The sequence below is a fragment of the Medicago truncatula genome, chromosome 8 (genome assembly GCF_003473485.1).
Source record: "Medicago truncatula cultivar Jemalong A17 chromosome 8, MtrunA17r5.0-ANR, whole genome shotgun sequence".
NCBI lineage: Eukaryota > Viridiplantae > Streptophyta > Magnoliopsida > Fabales > Fabaceae > Medicago > Medicago truncatula.
The window spans coordinates 8,657,978-8,676,344 of record NC_053049.1 but is presented as its reverse complement, the minus strand read 5'-3'; the positions used below and the strand labels follow the sequence as shown (position 1 = coordinate 8,676,344).

The 18,367-nt window shown below is 31.3% G+C and overlaps 2 protein-coding genes across 3 annotated transcripts; both read right to left on the bottom strand.

Annotated features, from left to right (window-relative positions):
- Positions 1-1,254: 1,254 nt before the first annotated feature.
- Positions 1,255-4,088, bottom strand: LOC25500585 (NAC domain-containing protein 69). Of its 2 annotated transcripts, none has more exons than XM_013589061.3 (5): positions 3,669-4,088; positions 3,329-3,594; positions 2,699-2,845; positions 2,270-2,593; positions 1,255-1,979 (listed from the first exon to the last, which is right to left on the bottom strand). In XM_013589061.3, exons 1-5 carry the CDS (start codon positions 3,844-3,846, stop codon positions 1,635-1,637), a joined length of 1,260 nt encoding a protein of 419 aa, XP_013444515.1. In that variant the 5' UTR covers positions 3,847-4,088; the 3' UTR covers positions 1,255-1,634. The 2 variants fall into 2 exon arrangements, with proteins under 2 accessions (XP_013444515.1, XP_024628247.1); XM_024772479.2 differs by having other exon boundaries at positions 2,285-2,593.
- Positions 4,089-16,074: 11,986 nt separating this feature from the next.
- On the bottom strand, positions 16,075-18,180 carry LOC25500584 (NAC domain-containing protein 69). Its single transcript, XM_013589060.3, has 5 exons — positions 17,936-18,180; positions 17,604-17,869; positions 17,357-17,503; positions 16,877-17,233; positions 16,075-16,746 (listed from the first exon to the last, which is right to left on the bottom strand). Exons 1-5 carry the CDS (start codon positions 18,108-18,110, stop codon positions 16,489-16,491), a joined length of 1,203 nt encoding a protein of 400 aa, XP_013444514.1. The 5' UTR covers positions 18,111-18,180; the 3' UTR covers positions 16,075-16,488.
- Between the last annotated feature and the right edge of the window lie 187 nt (positions 18,181-18,367).

The following is an 18,367-nucleotide window of genomic DNA, read 5'->3' as shown; positions in this document are numbered from 1 at the left end:
CATTATTTCGGATTGTTCAATAGAATAAAAAAACAAACTCTTTAGCACACAATCCTACATTGAATGAGTATTGGCTACTGCACATCTCATTTGATATGTATTGTGTGTGTAGAGAAATAGAGGATGATGCTTCAGTGCCATTTATGTTCAACAGAGGGCATTGGTTCATTTTGCTATGCATTGCATTTTATTGAAATATAAATTTTTGCATTATATTTCAAGTACACAAGACACATGGATGAAGGGAACAATTCTCCAGAAGATCATTTCAGTTTCATGGGGTATTGCATTAGTCCAATTATCACCCTACATCTTTTCTTCATTGGATTTTTTTGTTTCGGTTGAGATTGTGAACAAAAATTGTCACAAGTTTCTCTTTTTAAGAAACTCTTTCAGGATCATTTAGTGTTGCCACTATTAATATCATCAATCTTTTGAGTACTTGATTGTAGTATGTCTTCTTCCTCAGTTGGTGCACCACGATCTTTTGCTTCATCGGTGAGAGTCCAACCAGCGGACACCCTAGAAGTGCCGATCATTCTGTTTCAATAATGAACAACAAACGGAGAGCCGGTGGCAGCAATTGCTGATATGGCAGCAAAATTAAAACAAACACAAGCACAAAACGAAGATCTGCTGATCTCCTACCAGAAGACGCACAAGCAGTAGAACAAGTGTGAAATCAAAGCCAGAACCAGTAAGGCAAATCATAACACACTTTTCAAATATTCAAGCTTCAGAATTTTCCAAATACTTTTGTCTATCATATACAATGTTGATAACAAATGACTCTGTACAATTAGAACAAAATCAAGCAAAAAATTAATCATATACTCACAGCAGATAATGATGTCACAGATAATCATATACTCTTTCTTTAATGCAATTCATGCTGAAAAACACTTTCCGACAGTTAGAATACTTTATAAGATTCCAAGAATCACTACTCTGGCACCAAGGAAACTTCTTCATCTCCCCCTTCTTCAAAACCAATAACACTGCTTCTGGACTTTTTCTGTGTCAAGAATTTCATCATGATGATGAGATACACTAGATAGAAATCACATGGCCTTACAATGATGCAACTTACAGTGAAACAAAGTTCGTCTTGAAAGAGACATTCTAAATTCATCAAACAAAATAAATTTATTTACCTTCAATATTCACATTGTGCAAATTATAAGACCCTAAATTGATCGCCAAATTAATCAAACAAACATTTAAATGTCATCACATTTAATATGGCGACAACAATCTTCGAAGAAAAATTTAGTCACATTCTCTATGCAGAGTCTCGATATTACAATAAGCTATTAAACTGATTTTCTGATCTTACAGTAAGCAATTTCTTATCAGAAGTTCACAATACACCTTATTAAGCATGTAACTATCGTTGGTATGTTCTAAAACTAAAATTGAGGAATAAGGAAATTATCATTAATTAAAGTGGTTCTAACGACCATTTTACAACTGTTCCTACAGGAATTTGAACTATTGTCTGGTTATAAAATCAAACTGTTACCACTAAGCTAACACTTCATGGTCTAATATGTTAGAATTAAATTTGCTTCGAATGAATCATTTGATCAAGATAGGCTTCTTCATTCTTAGTTCAGTTGCTTGGTTTTTTTACCTCAAGATCTTTTTGAAGCAGCTCTTTTTGACATGAAGATGGCTGGTCTTGGATGATACTGGTTTTTGTGTTTTCTTAGAGTGGAAGGCGAACTAGATATTTTAATACAATTGATCATCTCCAAAGGTATATCTGCAGTTGAATCACAAGAGGATGCCTCTAATCCCCCAAAATAATCTTGAAAGGTACTCTCGTTGTTGTCTTCAATTTCACCGTTCTTTAAAGATTGAAAACAGGTGCTTCCATGAACATTACCATGTGTTGATTTCAACAATTTTGATGCACAGTATTCGCCTGAACTAGGATGTTCAAGAAATGCCGTTGAAGTATCAAGAATATCGCCACACTGTAAAATTGTAGAAGAAAATAAACATTATGAAAGTTCAATCTATAGCATTTCAAAAGGAAGAGAATAACAGCCACATCAAAGTATAAAGAAAAGAGTACTTCTGAGTCTATTAAAGAAAAACATCAAAACTAACTCAACCTAGATATTTCATTTCATCCATGTACTTTTTCACAATCTATAAAAGAAAATCACCAAGCATTGCTAAAATGATGTCACAGCAATGGATGGTTCACTAATAAGAGATACACACTTTAATATCATTTGGTCTTTGAACAATATCTATTTACCGGTGTAGAGACTACTTCAGCATCTGTGTCACTGCTTCCATAGTAGACCATTTTCAACGACTCGGACTGGACATGACCGCTGTCCAAATCCCCGTCAATAATCATTGAACTGATGAACTTATCTTCCTCTTCAATAGTTTTAAATGGACTCTGAACAATGATGTTGTCATTTCTAAAATAGGCATCGTGAAGTCGTGAGTTTGGGATTGATACTTCCTGCTCATTTTCAGAGATTGAAGACTGTTGTGGTGAGAAAGGAAAGAAATTTTCTTCCTGTGCCTGAAATATTGATTCCATATTTATTTCTGGCAAAGTTTCACTCACCTATAAAACAAATATAAGTTCTCAGCATGTTTCATGTAGAAAGGCTTAAATCCAAAACTTTGTTCTCAAAATTTCTATATCATTTATCAAGGATGAACTCCTTACATCAGGAATTCCTTCAAAAATTTCTTGACTTTCATGGTCAGAACTCATGTGTCTACTTGGCTCCCCTTCATCATGTATATCTGCTTCAGCTTCCTTTTCAGCTTTTTTCTCAGCTTTCTTCATCAAGCGACATAAAACAAAAGTCCTCTACAAAATTTTGGATCATCATAATCAACATTTATATTAAGCAATTTGTACAAATAATTACCAAGACAAAACAAACAATATTAAGCAATCATAAACTAGTTTCTTCAACAGTCCTATTGACATTCAAAAACTGAAAAAGAGTGACTTGGTATCGTGTCATAAAACAAAATAACATTTTAACAAAAACTTTATCTCAAAAACAGTCTTTGTAAATAAAAGATCATGTTCCATTGTTTGTGATTTGTGTTTTCTTTAATCTGCTATTACTAGTTGTTCCACTAACAAATATGATACCAAAAGAAAAAAGGGTTCAAAGTTCAAAATTTCAAACAATGAATCCAATAAACATCAAATTACAGAACAGCCAATCAGAGAGGAAAATTATTAAATCCTGGATAAACTCATGTTTTGTCATACTCATTTAAATAAATAAATAAAAACTCAAATAAACTCATTTAAAGCCTTTATTGTAACAAAACAAACCTTGTCATCTTCAAAGGTGGTATCATGATATTCATGAATCACCCAGCTGCTTTTAACACCAGGAACACGACCATTGTAGTAAACAAGAGTCTTCTTAATCCCAATAATATTATTGCTACCCCTAACCTTAATCTTCCGGTCCTTACCAGTAGCTTTCCAAAAACCAGTATTTGTTGTCCTCTTAAACCTTTTACTCTTGGCATACTTATAATCAATAGGACACAAAAAAAACCATTCTGGGTCATCTGATTTTACAACCGAAAAAGCTGAAAAAGATGAAAAACATTAAAAAGGTTGCATTTTTATGAGAAAATAATGAAGGGTTTGTTTGTTTTTTTACCTGGTAAGTCCCAAGGTTCATAGTTGCATACATCAACTTCAGCTATAACATTGTTTACAATGGAATCATTACCAAGTAACTTTTTTTTGAGATAGTGGTTTACAAGCTCTTCATCTGTTGGTCGGAATCTGAATCCAACAGGAACATGGTCAAGAGTCGGAGGAAATAAGGTTGTCATTGACTGCTTCTGTTGTTTTGTTTTGAAATTTGTTTTGGTTTTTGTAATAACAAAATGAGAGAGAGAGAGAGAGAGAGAAACATATGAAGAGAAAGTGGTGATTGTTCAGAGTTCAGAAGCTAAAGCATGAATTTGTAATGGTGGAAATAGTATGTGTGAGAGTTTTGAGGTTGATCATAATATCATAGGCTAGTTTTGGCTTTAGCTGAATAAAAACAAAATATAGGAAGGAAATTGTCTAGTACTCCCTGTGTTGCTGATCAACTATTACCCCAGTTCCTATTTATAGTGATTCAACACTTTTCAAATATATATAATATATAAATATATGTGTGTTCAATATCTACTCTTCAACCCAAATGGATTACGGTTTTCGTGTGGGCTTAACTCAGTTGGTGTGGACAATGTATAATATATGTAAGGTTGGGGGTTCTAACCCCGCCACCACCAAAAAGTGTGTTTTTCTTTAAGTTTGATTTATTCGATTCTCTCTGATATTAATTTGGATAGACTAATTTATCTTCTTAAAAAAATATTTATTTCTCATCTCTTATGAAAAATTACAATATTATTATTTAAGGATATATATTTTGAGAAAAATAATTAATGTATTTAGTAAATTGCATTCAGACTTTTTGGATTAGTGATACTTTTCTTTTAAAAAAATGGCTTATGATTAGGGCTAGAAGCATTAAATTTTGTTTTTGTGGATATTAAGGAAAGCTATATAGTGTATTTAATATATTGATTTTTTTAGGAGTTTAATATATTGATTATATATATATATATATATATATATATATATATATATATATATATATCTTTTCAAGTATTGATGTAAATACAAATTCAAAGATAATAAAATGAGAGTTATATATAATATTATTAATTTGATAATACAAATACAATTGAAAATAGTTATATATTATTTTATTTTTTTGAGGAAAATAGTTATACTTTTTGAAAATTAGATCATAGATAAAAAAATTCAAGTTAGTTGAATCGCTCATTAGGACGGGGATAACACTTGATGCAAATTTAGTCACTATATGATGGATAAGCTTAATTTTTACACTTACTAATTTTATTTTCTTTTTGACACTTACTAATTATATTGTGTGAAACTGGTCACAAAGAGAATGTATCTCTAAGTATATGCATATTTGGAAATGCTTAATAAAGTGGATTTGCTCATTCTAAAGCATTTACCGCGTAAGAATTATATGAGAAGAATCTTCCACACCATCACCTCCCATTTTCCACGAAATTCATGTAGTGTTAATCTTTTGTGCCATGTTGTTACGAGTCTCCATCTTGTTATGAATCTCTATCGTTATGACTTATGATTAATAACCGCTTACTTTTATGTGTAACAACAATGTTATGAAGACACTCTTTTTTCCCCTACTCCTTTTTTTTAAGCAAAAGTAAAATTATTGTATTTTATTCAATATCATAGAGTACAAAGAAGTAGGTACATCACTTAAAACATGGAGGATAGGATGAGATAAAGTAGCTCTAGCAATGTTGTGAGCTACTTTATTAGCTTGCCTCCTAACAAACGACATTATATAGTCGAAATTACTAAGCAACAGAGTTTTACAATCATCAATTTCATTAATAGGGGGAGTGGTGGATTTTAGTAAGTCAACTAGAATCTTGTTGTCTTTTTCGAAAACGACATGGTGAAAAGCTTTTGAGATTGCTAGTTTGATGGATTCCAAAAGGCCAATAGCTTCAGCTTCCAAAACAGTGGTAGAAGAGTAATTGTAATCTGTTTTTCCCTACTCCTATTTTATATATATATATATATATCATGTAAAATTATATTTAAGTAATTTCATCTTATGTGAAAGAGAGTGTTAGGTGAGATAGTGTGAGTAACATAGCCGCGTGTCACATTTATGTGTGATAGAAGAAGATGTGTGTGTCATATATGGTGGTCAACTATCACCACCCTGTATGTAATAGTAGCTTAAAATACTTCATCTATAAAGCATTTGTCTTTTATATTTTTATGGGAGAAGAAATCAATTATAGAGTTTAAAAGTTCTAACTCTAGTGACAAATGTTGAAATTGATAGATTGGACGTTGTGTAGAGAAGACAATGGGTATCTTTAAAAAATAAATTTGAAAATAATTTTTTTGTTGAATCTTAAAATTGTCTTAACGAAATGGGTTCTCTGTTAGGATTTTACCTCTAGCAACCAATTTTGCGTCTAAACCTCCTGAGGTCACCAAACCAGTTGGGCAATCGAGTTGTATTTACAAGACAAAAAATCACAATAATCTATCAAGATTTTGGCAAATCCATCGTAATACCAAACATGCATTTAAGAAAAAGTAGCAAAAGCTAATGTGGGTTTTGGTTACGTATTTGAAGGAGTTAAAATTGATTCTAGATGTGATACATCTAAAAGTAATTTTGACCCAAGCTATCCAAACAACATGAATTGATAAGAATCACTTTAAGGATAATGTATCCAAACATAAATCAATTATCTTCAAATCATTTTTAACTAAAATCAATTTTGCTAAAGTCAATTCTATCAAAATCAATTTTATCCACCGTAGAACCAAACATACACTAAATTGATGACTTTAACATGTTTGGTTGGTCGAGTGTATAATTGATTTTATGTTGAAAGTTGATTCTATTGTAGATTCACTACCTCTCTCATCAAGGCATGTGGATTCACTACACTATTGTAGAGTTTACATGCTGTTTTACACTAACATATTGATATTTAGTTCAAGTTGGTGAACATTGTGTAGGACCACATGAATGTGGAATGTTCGATCAAAACAATTTGTTGAAGCAAATTTTCATACATGAAATCTCATATACATTTAAGCATTCCATTAAAAAGTAACCAAATGCAATACCACAATCTTGCATTAAAGGTATAGTAGACTTTGTGTGAGAAAATTTGCTTCAGCAAATTGTTTTGGTTGGACATCCCACAATCTTGCATTAAATGTATAAGGTTTGGTGTAAGAATTTATTTTTTTTAATTTTTTAAAAAATTAATTAATATAACATGAATTTACTCACAATTATACCTTAATCAATATCTACTCTTTCATTTAGTATGAGAATTACAACTCACACTAAACATACAAATAATCTCTCAAGAGTGAGACTCTAAACATCCTCATACTATAATTACTAATTTTGATCTACCCACCATGTCAATTATTTGATCTGGTCTCTTCCTATCAGAAGCAGAATATTAACATGTACCAAAAGAAAGAGCTGAATATTAATTAATGTCATTATCAAATTAAACTGCTTGAAATTTGCTTTGTTTTGGTGGTTGGTTTGTTATGCTCCCCACTAACGTAGTTAGTCACATCATCTCATCTTAGTCTAAGATTGAGCTAATTCATTTTCTACCCGAATTCATAATCAAACTCAATCAATATTACTCCCAGCTGCTACTAGCACGGATTAAAATAAATATTGTGACAAAATAAATTATGGCATTCATTTCATTTGCCTAACGTCTTGGCTGTACAATTGGGTACAGATTTTTGTCAAGAAAAAATATCATTGCCGCTTAGCTCCAAAGATTAATCACACATGATAATTGAGAGTTATTTAGGAGATTGATTTCTATTAATAAATATTTTTTCACATGTATCAATCAAATGACTTTAGAAACTTTAGTATTCTACTCTGATCTCAAATATAAATAAATATCTATTGATCAGATTTATTAAATAATTGATGTATTTGATTGATAATATAGATCAATATATCAATTATTCAATACACATAAAAAAAATTCCTTATATTTGAGATTGTAGATTGTAAAAGGGAAAATTAAAGCCTAGTTTGTTTTAGGTTTAATTAAAGCATAGTTTCTAGCTGTATCTGATTTGGTTTCATATGATAAATTAAAACGATCATATAAATATATGTTTGGTTCTGTTGGGAGAAAAATTAATTTTAAATTGATTAACTATATAAAATTGATTATGTTTAAAATTGAGTTGAAGGTAAAGTAATTTATGTTTAAATAAATTCTTGTAAAAGTGAGTTGAACAATATATTTCATGATAATAAGTAAACTTCTAACTTCAAGTAGAATCAATTCTAGAGACAATCAATTCAACTCTAGAGAAACCAAACATGTCAAATCAATTCTACACATTTAAAATTAATTTTGGCTACATCAATAGTGAAACCAAACATAAACCAAAATGAATAAAATTAATTTGGATTAGTTTAGATGATCCGTTAAGTTTAAATTAACAATTTAATATAATCCACTTTGGTTGGTCAGTTAGTGTTCACTTGGGTTTTAGAATGTACTCAATTCTCTTTGATGCTAATTTCCGTGAGATAATTTAGCTTCTTCAAAAAAACAATTTAATTTAATAAAATTATAATTAGTATCTCCGAAGTAGCTCTTAGTTTCAAGCTTGTTATTGCTTAAGGTTCTACCTCCATGACTGACTTCAAATTATCACAATTATTTGGGATTCCTTTCAAATTAGGCAGAGTTGTACATGTTCAGGATGTTCACTGGATGCGCCCCCTTTGGGTTGTGTTAAGATTAATTGTGATGGTTCCTCTGTTGGGTCTCATCCTTGTGGCTCTATTGGGATTGTTTACAGGAGTGCTTCTCTCTTTCTTGGTGCCTTTTCTCAAAATATGGGCTTTGCTTCTGCTCTTGAAGCTGAGTTTTGTGCATGCATGATTGCCATTGAGAGAGCTTCTGAGATGTGCTTAGTTGATATTTGGTTGGAAACATATTCTTTAATTGTGTGTAAAGCTTTGTCGGATCAGGTGGGAATTCCTTGTAGAATGCGCAACAGATAGCATAATTGCATGATTTTTTGGCGTAGCATTAGGAGCAGATTTTCTCACATTCTTAGATAAGACATTCTTTTATTACATCTTTTCTTTTTAGAGATAGTGTAGGGTTACCTTATTCTAGAACTATTATGGATTAAGTTTGTAAGCGGTTCAAGCAGCTCTTGAAATTTTATTGCAGTTTTTACTTGATAAAAAAAAAAGTTTTAAATAAGTATTTTCTATTCTATCCTAGAATACTTAATGAGATGGTGAGGAATCTCCTAGAGGTCTTGATTTCAAATCTAGAAGAGTTTTGTAATTCATTGTGATGCCTTACCCGATTTAAGGAATTAGTTTATACACTTTGCACAGAGATACCCAATCTACTTCAAAAAAAAAAAAAAAAAACTATTTTCTTTCCTTTGAATTGAAGAGGGCAGTAGGAACTCCATGGAGATCAGCTAAGTACAGTTGACAGAAACCATATTGGACATTTATCAACTAGTGCTGTATAATTGCTACTTGTGGTAGAAAATATATCATGGAGTTGGATGTACACATAAAGGGATGAAATTGGATAATCACCCAATAAGGCAGATCAATGCACACTTTTCAAATATTCAAGTTTCAGAATTTTCCAAAATATTCTATTATTATACAATGTTGATAACAAACCACCCTGTACACTGAGAACAAAACCAAAGGAAAAAATTAACCATGTACTCACAACAGATAATGATGTCACAGGAAATCAAATTCATGTGCAAAATTAGAGTAAATAAAGTGGTGATCACAATTGTCTTTACAGAAAACTAAAGTGGTGAGATGGAAGGACAAATTTGGCTACTACTTTGTATCTTTTATAAGCTTATAAATTAAAATGGTGACAACAATCTCTGAAGACAACTGTAGTAACATTCTTATTGCAGATTATTAATATTACAATAAGCTAACTAAATTGCTTTACAAACTTACACCTCTTAGAACATCCACAATGGGAGAATCTTAAACATTTAAGACCTCGTACCTAATAGGTATCCCCGTTGTGGAAAAAAAATTAAGGGTCTTAAAAGATAAAAGGTCTAAATTAAGACTACATTCTTAAATGGGCCCACGTCACCTTTTTATTAAAAAATTATATGTCAATATGAGATATATTTAAGACCTCAAAGATGAGAATCTCTACAATATTGTAGATGCTCCTAGGCTCTTCCTTGGTTTATAGTGTAAAATAGATAAGTAGAAAATGTATACTTTTAAGAACTATAGGCATATTAGGCATGTTTGGATAGTACTCCTACTACTTAATTAATGAAGTGGATGTGCTAATTCAACCACGTAAGAATGAATGAGATGAGAATCTTCCACAGTCTCAGTCACCACTCACTTTCCACGAAATACTCATAGTATTATTATTACAAGCTGTTATGAATCTCTATCACACTTTATTAAATCATGATTATATACCAATTATTTGTAAGTAGTATTAGCTTAAATTCGCGTGAGCTTAGCTCAGTTGGTAGGGATATTGCATATTATATGTAGGGGTTGGGGTTCGAATCCCGGACACCCCACTTCTTCACATTTAAATATGTGAGCTCTAACCATTAAACTATTTGACCAAAAAAATGTATTAGCTTAAAATAGACCGTCTATAAAATCTACTTTTTTTTATAAAAAAATAAAATTACGGGAGAAGAAATCAATTTATACATGAGTTTTTTCTTTGAATGTTATGTGGACAAACTCTTATTTTGTCCTCGTGTAGAAATGATTAAGAATATAAGGATAATTATTTAATTTTGTTCGGTAAAATAATTGTATATACAGTATATCATATTCATGCGAGAGTAGTAGTTAATATGAGAGATGAAAGGAATATATAATAGCCGTTAGATTAAATTAATGGATAGGATTAAATTCAATTTTAAAGTGTATTTTCCCTTATTATGATCTCTCTCTTATTCTCTTCACTTCAGTATTTTTGAGAGCGAAGAAGCATCACAAATCCATCCCAACCCATTTCATATGAGTGGGTTGCTACTTTTAAGTTGCCTCGGATGGCCCGTTGCTTGACTCATTATTGGTTACCCATCATAATCGTCAGATCAGAGAGGTGGTTTCAATCCGTTGGAAGGTGCTCTCTGCTCCCTGGTTAAAGGTTAACACCGACGGCAACGTCATTGGAACAAGCTTATACTCCCTCCGTTTCAAAATACATGTCCATTTTGGAGAAATTGCAGTAACCAAGGACAAACTAGTTTGACACAAAAGTTCCTATTATACCCTTGTCTTTGATTTCCTCCATTTTACATTTATTTACCCCATCTCATAATTACTCCCAATACCAATACCAAAATTAATTAAATTCAATCATCCTTCAATACCAATATATACTGGCAATACCAATACATATGGTTCATCTAGTAAATCACATTGTTTTTGCTGCGGTTATGTATTGAAAATAGCATGCCAATACAATTTTTTTTCAACTTCTCTTATCATGCTTCGGTTATCAATTTTTTTTTAAACTCAATTGAAAAACTTCCCTCCAAAATTTATACTCTAATCTTAAAATGTTTACCACCAAAGTTAAATTAAAATTTGTTTTTCCCAACATTTTTTCAAAAACACTTATAATTTCACTATATATAAGAGTTAGGTACTCATTTATCAAATTTATATTATTCATGAAGAACAAAATTTTGCTATGGATCTCAATGCTTTTCCATTTGATTTAAATGAAGAACCATTGTTTGATTTAAATGAAGAGCCACTGTTTGATTTAAATCAAGATCTACATGATTTAAATGGTGAGGAAGAAAACTTTGCTATAGGAGAAGAAAGCAACACTCACATAGCTGGTATGTAATCTCATTTTCTTAAATTCTTTTTTGTTAGTATACGTAACTGGTACATCCCATAATCCGCAGTGATGTCTTTTTCTGTAAGTTAGTAGTTTCTTTTTGGGCTACCTGCATGGTGATTATTGAACGATGAAAGTTAGTACAACAAAAAGTAAGAAAAAGTAACACATAACCGTAACATGGCATTATAAACAAATTAGAATTAGCCTACATACAATTGTCCTCTAATACTCCATATTATATGAATATAAAAAGCCTTTGTGATGCTTTGAGATACTCTACATATATAGAATTAGCCTAAATATAATTGTACTCTAATGCTCCTGTTTATATGATTATACTACAGTGTTAGTATGGTATTCATAGATTTCATAGATTTTATGTTATATTTATTTTGTAGAGATTTTTTTGTTATGATTATTATATGTAACTCATGTAAATTTTAAAGCTGATTTAGAAGAAGTCCATGAAGTTCAGAATGAAAGTCACGAAAATATTCAAGAGATGCAGCCCCAAAACAATGATGAGGAACAACTCCAAATGAAAAGAAAGGTTAAAATGTTGAGTAATGAAGAGCGCATTTCCATCTATCAGCTACTACTACAAAAAAGTGTTGATGGAAAATTACCTCAAGGGGTGAAAGAGTCAGTAGCTTCATCATTTTCAGTTTGTAGGAAAACTGTCGACTGTATTTGAAAAAGAGCAAATGAAAGTGAGACACATGATGTGTCTCATAAGAAGACAAAAAATAGTGGTCGCAAGAGAGTTGAAATTGATGTGAGTCAAATTCGTGAAATCCCTTTGAGTAAAAGAACAACTGTTCGAACTTTAGCTGTTGCCATGAATACAAATACAAGTGCATTATATAGGCTTATATTATCAGGTGCAATACAACGTCATTCGAGTGCCATAAAGCCACAACTAACAGAGGAAGGTAAAAGATTGCGGTTGGAGTTTTGTTTGTCGATGCTTGAAGGTATACCACATGATCCAATGTTTAAAAGTATGTATAATATTATTCACATTGACGAAAAATGGTTCTATATGACGAAGAAATCTGAGAGATACTATTTGCTGCCAGACGAGGATAAACCACATCGTAGTTGTAAAAGCAAAAATTTTGTTCTGAAAGTTATGTTTTTAACTGTTGTAGCTCGACCAAGATTTGACTTGGAAAAAAATGTAACTTTTTCAAGGAAAATTGGAATTTTTCCATTTGTTACTCAAGAACCGGCTAAAAGGACAAGTGTTAACAGAGTGGCGGGAACAATGGAGACAAAAGCAATAACTTCGATAAATAGAGACCTCATAAGATAATTTTTAATTGAGAAAGTGCTTCCAGCTACAAAGGAAGTGTGTCCAAGAGACGAATTGGGGTCAACAATATTCATTCAACAAGATAATGCAAGAACTCATATTAATCCTGATGATCCTGAATTTATTCAGGCAGCCACACAAGATGGATTTGACATCCGTTTAATGTGTCAGCCTCCTAATTCGCCAGATTTTAATGTCTTCGACCTTGGATTTTTCAGTGCTATACAATCATTGCATTACAAGGAAGCACCTAAAACTATTGATGAACTTGTCAATGCAGTTGTGAAGTCGTTTGAAAACTATTGTGTGGTGATATGGTGGTGAAAACAATGGAGTATTAATAGTAATCAAATTAGATTATTCATTTTGATCAAAGTATAACCCAACAGTGTTTATAATCAAACAACATCGTTAATGATATTAGTCTATTATTCATGGGCATAACAAACTTTGTGCCATTAACCTTCGATATCTTTTTTTATTAGTTAAACCTTCGATATCTCATGAGTTCATTATTTATTCTAGTTTAAGATTTCGAAGACATTATTTCTCACTATAATTATTAATTACTTATTCGTGATCCCAAAGTTTCATCTTTGGTCAGGCACGTCAATTATTTGCTTCGTCTTTTCCTTAAAAAAAACAGAATATTTCTTAGTCAAATTATAATGCGTGGTTTGCCTTGTTTTGGTAATTTGTTAGGCTCCCCAAGTCAATTATTACTGATCACCAAAAAGAAAAAAGAAATTCGTTATTATCATTAGAACAACCCTTATACTAATATGAAAAAAGATATACTCATTATGCATCCGACTTTATAAATAAATTGGTTATGAAAACATTTTAAGCTCTTTTTAAAGATATAGATACGACTTTATCACATTCTCACATACTGGAGATAATTATCACTATTCATAAACTCGAATTTCAACTAAATGATTTGCAGAGAAAAACTTGGATTAATTTAGATGATTGATTAAGTTCATATTTAAAAGTGAACTAAATATTAACAATGGATTGATCAAGTGGTAAGAAATTTTTTTCCTAAAAAAATTGGTAAGAAACTTTGGTCTTTTAAGCATGTGGTGAGGTTCAAATAGTGTCTCATCACATGTTCTTAGAGATTAATCATTGTTAACTGACAATAAAACTTTAAATTTACAATGAGTAAAAAAGTGCATTTAGTCTTCTGAGTTTAACTAGTTAGTAAGAACAATGCATAATATATGTAGGGGTTGAAATTCGAACTCTGAACACTTCATTTTTCTATATTTAAAATATGTAAACTCTAGCCACTGGGTTACTTAACCCCAAAAAATTGCAATTAGCTAAAATTTTGAGAAATCACGGTGAATTAAATATATGCACTATAACTTATTTTGTCCGTTGATTTACAATCAGATGGCTCAAATTTCAACTCGGTCTCGCACAAATATTACAACAGAAAATCTCATTTCCGAGACACAACACAAGTCATTGTTTCCATTATTGCTAATATATTGAACTTGCACTTTGAACAAGTCAATAAACAATGATAATTTGCTCTGGTCTTTTCCTATGAGAAGCAAAATATTAACGTGTGCCAAAAGAAAGAGCTGAATATTAATGTCATTATCAATTTAGACTGCTTGTAATTTGCTTTGTTTTGGTGGTTTGTTATGCTCCCCACTAGCATAGTTAGTCACATCATCTTACTCTAAGATTGATCTAATTCATCTTACTTTAACTGGATTCATTTAAAGTGTTGATTTCTTTTGATACGCATTTTTTCATACCGACAAGAGAACAGTGGTAGGAACAATGCATAATATATGCAAGGTTTGAGATTTAAACTCCGACCATCAAAAAAAAAATGATTAAAAAACTTTAGTATCTATTACTTTGATCTTTTTTTTTTTTTTGGAAAGATATCTACCACTTGTATCATACTGCTCTTTATGATCTCAAAATAAAACAAATATTTATTTATTAAATTTATTGACTAATTGATATATTTGATTGATATTATAGATTAAATACATCAGTTTTTAATGAGTTGATTTTGTAAATTAATTTTGGTTAAAATTGTGTTGAAGCCTTGAATGTATAGTAATTTATGTTTGGATAAATTCATGCAAAAGTGAGTAGAGTTGAACAGTATATTTGAGTATAAAAGTCAATTATAGAATCACAAGTTACAACTTATAGTTTCAACTATAATCAACTCTAGAGGCAAATTCAATTCAACTCTAGAGGAACCAAACATGTTTAAAATAAATTTTGGCTCATTCAAAAATGAAACCAAACATGCACCAAAATGAATAAAATTTATCTGGATTAGTTTAGATGATTCTTTTAAGTTCAAACTAACATTAATTTAATAAAATTACGATCAATTTAAATTTGAATAAGTATTTTCTACCCAATAACACTTAATGAGATGGTGAGAAATCTCTTTTAGTTCAACTAGATGTCTTGATTTCGGAACTAGTTATGGGTATGCAACAGCTTTCAATCACTTGAGAGAGAGTTTTGTCATCTATTGTGTGGTGTCCTATCCGTTTCGTAGAATTACCTAGTCTATGCACGCGCAAAGGATACCCAATTAAGAAAAAAATCTTTTTTAGTCTAAGAACATCTCTAATGGGAGGTCCTTACTTAACAATGACCACTCCCTGTTAAGAACCCCCATTAGAGGAAGAAAAAAAAGTATCTATTAAGTAACATGCAATTATATAAGGATCCTCTCTCCTGAGCAACTAACAAGTCCCACATTTAAAAGAAGTAATGAAATATGTACAAGTCAGTCTCACTTTTAAAAGAAGTAATATTTTATGAGGTAATTTATAATTTAATAAATAAATAAATTACTTTTGTATAATAATGTAAAGTTAGTAGGACCTATTTAACAACTTTTCATTGGAATCCTTATTGGTTTATTGTCATTGAAGTCATTGAGTTCTTAATAGAAATTTTTATTTAAAAATTATAAATAAATAAGGTGTACATGTGCAGTCCATTAAAGGAGTCTATATTAATGTACTATTATTATGATGTTTTTGGCCCCCAAAAAGAATAACTTAGAGAGGAGTAGGAACTCCATGCAGATCAGCTAAGTACACAGGTGACATAAAAGATATCATGGAGTTGGATGTACTAAAAAAATATGGCTGCTTCAAGACACTTTTATGTTTAAATAATTTCATCATGATGATCAAATACACACAGATGAAAATCACATGGCCTTACAATGATGCAACTTACAATGAAAGAAACTTCATCTTGATAGAATTGTTCTAATTTCATCTAACAAAATAAAATTTATTTACCTTTAATGTTCACATTGTGACAATCAAAGATTTGAATGCCATCACATTTGTCTTTACAGAAAACTAAAGTGATGAGATGGAAGGACAAATTCCTTCTCAGTCTGTACAATGCATCACATTAAGCATGTAATGACCATTTTACAATTGTCTCTAAAGGAATTTGAACCATGTCTAGTTAAAAAATCAAACTCTTACCACTAAGCTAATATTTCTTTGTCTAATATGTTAAAATTAAATTTGCTTCAAATGAATCATTTGATCAACTAAGGCTTATCCATTCTTAGTTCAGCTGGTTTTCTTACTTCAACATTGGACATTGCATTGGTTCAAAGTTCAAACCATGTTCTATGTTTGAGATATTCTTGAAGCAGCTCTTTTTGACATGAAGGTGGCTGGTCTTGGATGATACTGGTTTTTGTTTCTTCTTAGAGTGGAAGGTGCACTAGAAATTTCAAAACAATTGATCATCTCTAGAGGTTTATCTGCAGATGAGTCACAAGAGGATGCCTCCAATCCCCCGAAATCATTTCGAAATGATGCATAGTATTCGCTTGAGCTAGGATGCTCAAGAAACGCCGTTGAAGTATCCAGAACATTGCGACACTGTAAAATTTTAGAAGAAAATAAACAATATGAAATTCCATTCTAGTAGCATTTCAAAAGGAAGAGAAAAACAGCTACATCACAGTATGAAGAAAAAAGAACTTCTGAATGTATCAAAGAAAATATTTACCGGCTTAGAGACTAATTCAGCATCTGTGTCACTGCTTCCATAGTCGATCATTCTCAACGACTTGGACTGGACAGGAAAGTTGACAAAAGTGTGTCTTATTTTTTCGCTATTAACAAAATATCCGTCATTTAACATCGAATTAATGAACTGATTTTCCTCTTCAATAGTTTCAAACGGACTCTGCATATCGATGTGACCACTTTCAGAATCATAAAATCCTGAGTTCGATAAAGATACTTCGTTCTCATTTTCAGAGATTGAAGGCTGGTATGTTGAGAAAGGAAAGTAATTTTCGGCCTGATGAGGTTCCTGAAACATTGGTTCCATATTCTTTTCAAGCAAGGTACCACTTATTACCTGAAACAAATAACAAACAAGTCTAAGTTCTAACTTCTAAGTATGTTTCATGTAAGAAAGGTTTAAAATTAAAACTTTGTTTTCAAAATTTCTATTGTCATTTATCAAGAATGAAATCCTTACATCAGGAATTCCTTCAACTGTTTCTTGATTTTCGTGATCGGAACTCATGTGTCGACTAGGCTCCCCTTCATCACATATCATTCTATCAATTTCCTCTTCAGCTTTTTTCTCAGCTTTCTTCATCAAGCGACACAAAACAAAAGTCCTCTACAAAATTTTGGAGGATAATCAACATTTTTTTCTGAAAAAACTCATACCATACTTATTTCAAAGTTAAAAGTTTAAACATTGTTGTAACAAAACAAACCTGGTTATCATGAAAGGTGGCAGAATGATATTCATGAATCACCCAGTTGCTTTTAACACCAGGAACACAACCATTATAGAACACAAGTGTTTTTTTTATCCCAATAACATTGTCAGTGCCTCTAACCTTAATCTTACGGTCAAGACCAGTGGCTTTCCAGTATCCACACTGTGTCCTTCTGTTAAACCTTTTACTATTTGCGTATTTGTAATCGCGAGGACAAAAGAAAAACCATTCGGGATCATTGGATTTTATCAAAGAACAAGCTGAAAAAGATCAAAAACATTAGAAAGATTGCATTTTTGTGAGAAAATAATGATGGGGTTTGTTACCTGGTAAATCCCAAGGTTCGAACTTGCATACATCAACTTCAGCTATAACATTGTTGACAATGGAATCATTACCAAGTAACTTTTTTTTGAGATAGTGGTTTACAAGCTCTTCATCTGTTGGTCGGAATCTGAATCCAACAGGAACGTCATAGTTATGAGGAAATGAGTTTGTCATTGCTTGTTTTGTTTTGAAAATGTGTTTTGCTTTTTTTGTAGCAACAAAATGAGACAAAGAGAGACTTTCTAATACCACCTATGTTGCTAATCAGCAAATACCACGGTCCATATTTATAGTTGATTGATCACTTTTCAAGTATATATAATATGATATAATGTAACATAATACAACTAATCGATTCATTTTTAAATTTATATCTTCTGCACGTAATTGCCAAGACCTGTGAAGTATGGACATCTCTAGAACACTCATAT

Excerpts from the sequence above, each read along its gene's own strand:
- LOC25500584 (XM_013589060.3), bottom strand. The coding sequence starts at position 18,110 with ATGACAAACTCATTTCCTCATAACTATGACGTTCCTGTTGGATTCAGA. Across the intron at positions 17,504-17,603 it reads CCACCTTTCATGATAACCAG|AGGACTTTTGTTTTGTGTCG; the intron begins GTTTGTTTTGTT and ends AAAATTTTGTAG. Across the intron at positions 17,234-17,356 it reads CAGTTGAAGGAATTCCTGAT|GTAATAAGTGGTACCTTGCT; the intron begins GTAAGGATTTCA and ends TATTTGTTTCAG.
- LOC25500585 (XM_013589061.3), bottom strand. The coding sequence starts at position 3,846 with ATGACAACCTTATTTCCTCCGACTCTTGACCATGTTCCTGTTGGATTC. Across the intron at positions 2,594-2,698 it reads TTTTTGAAGGAATTCCTGAT|GTGAGTGAAACTTTGCCAGA; the intron begins GTAAGGAGTTCA and ends TTTGTTTTATAG. Across the intron at positions 1,980-2,269 it reads CTGAAGTAGTCTCTACACCG|TGTGGCGATATTCTTGATAC; the intron begins GTAAATAGATAT and ends ACAATTTTACAG.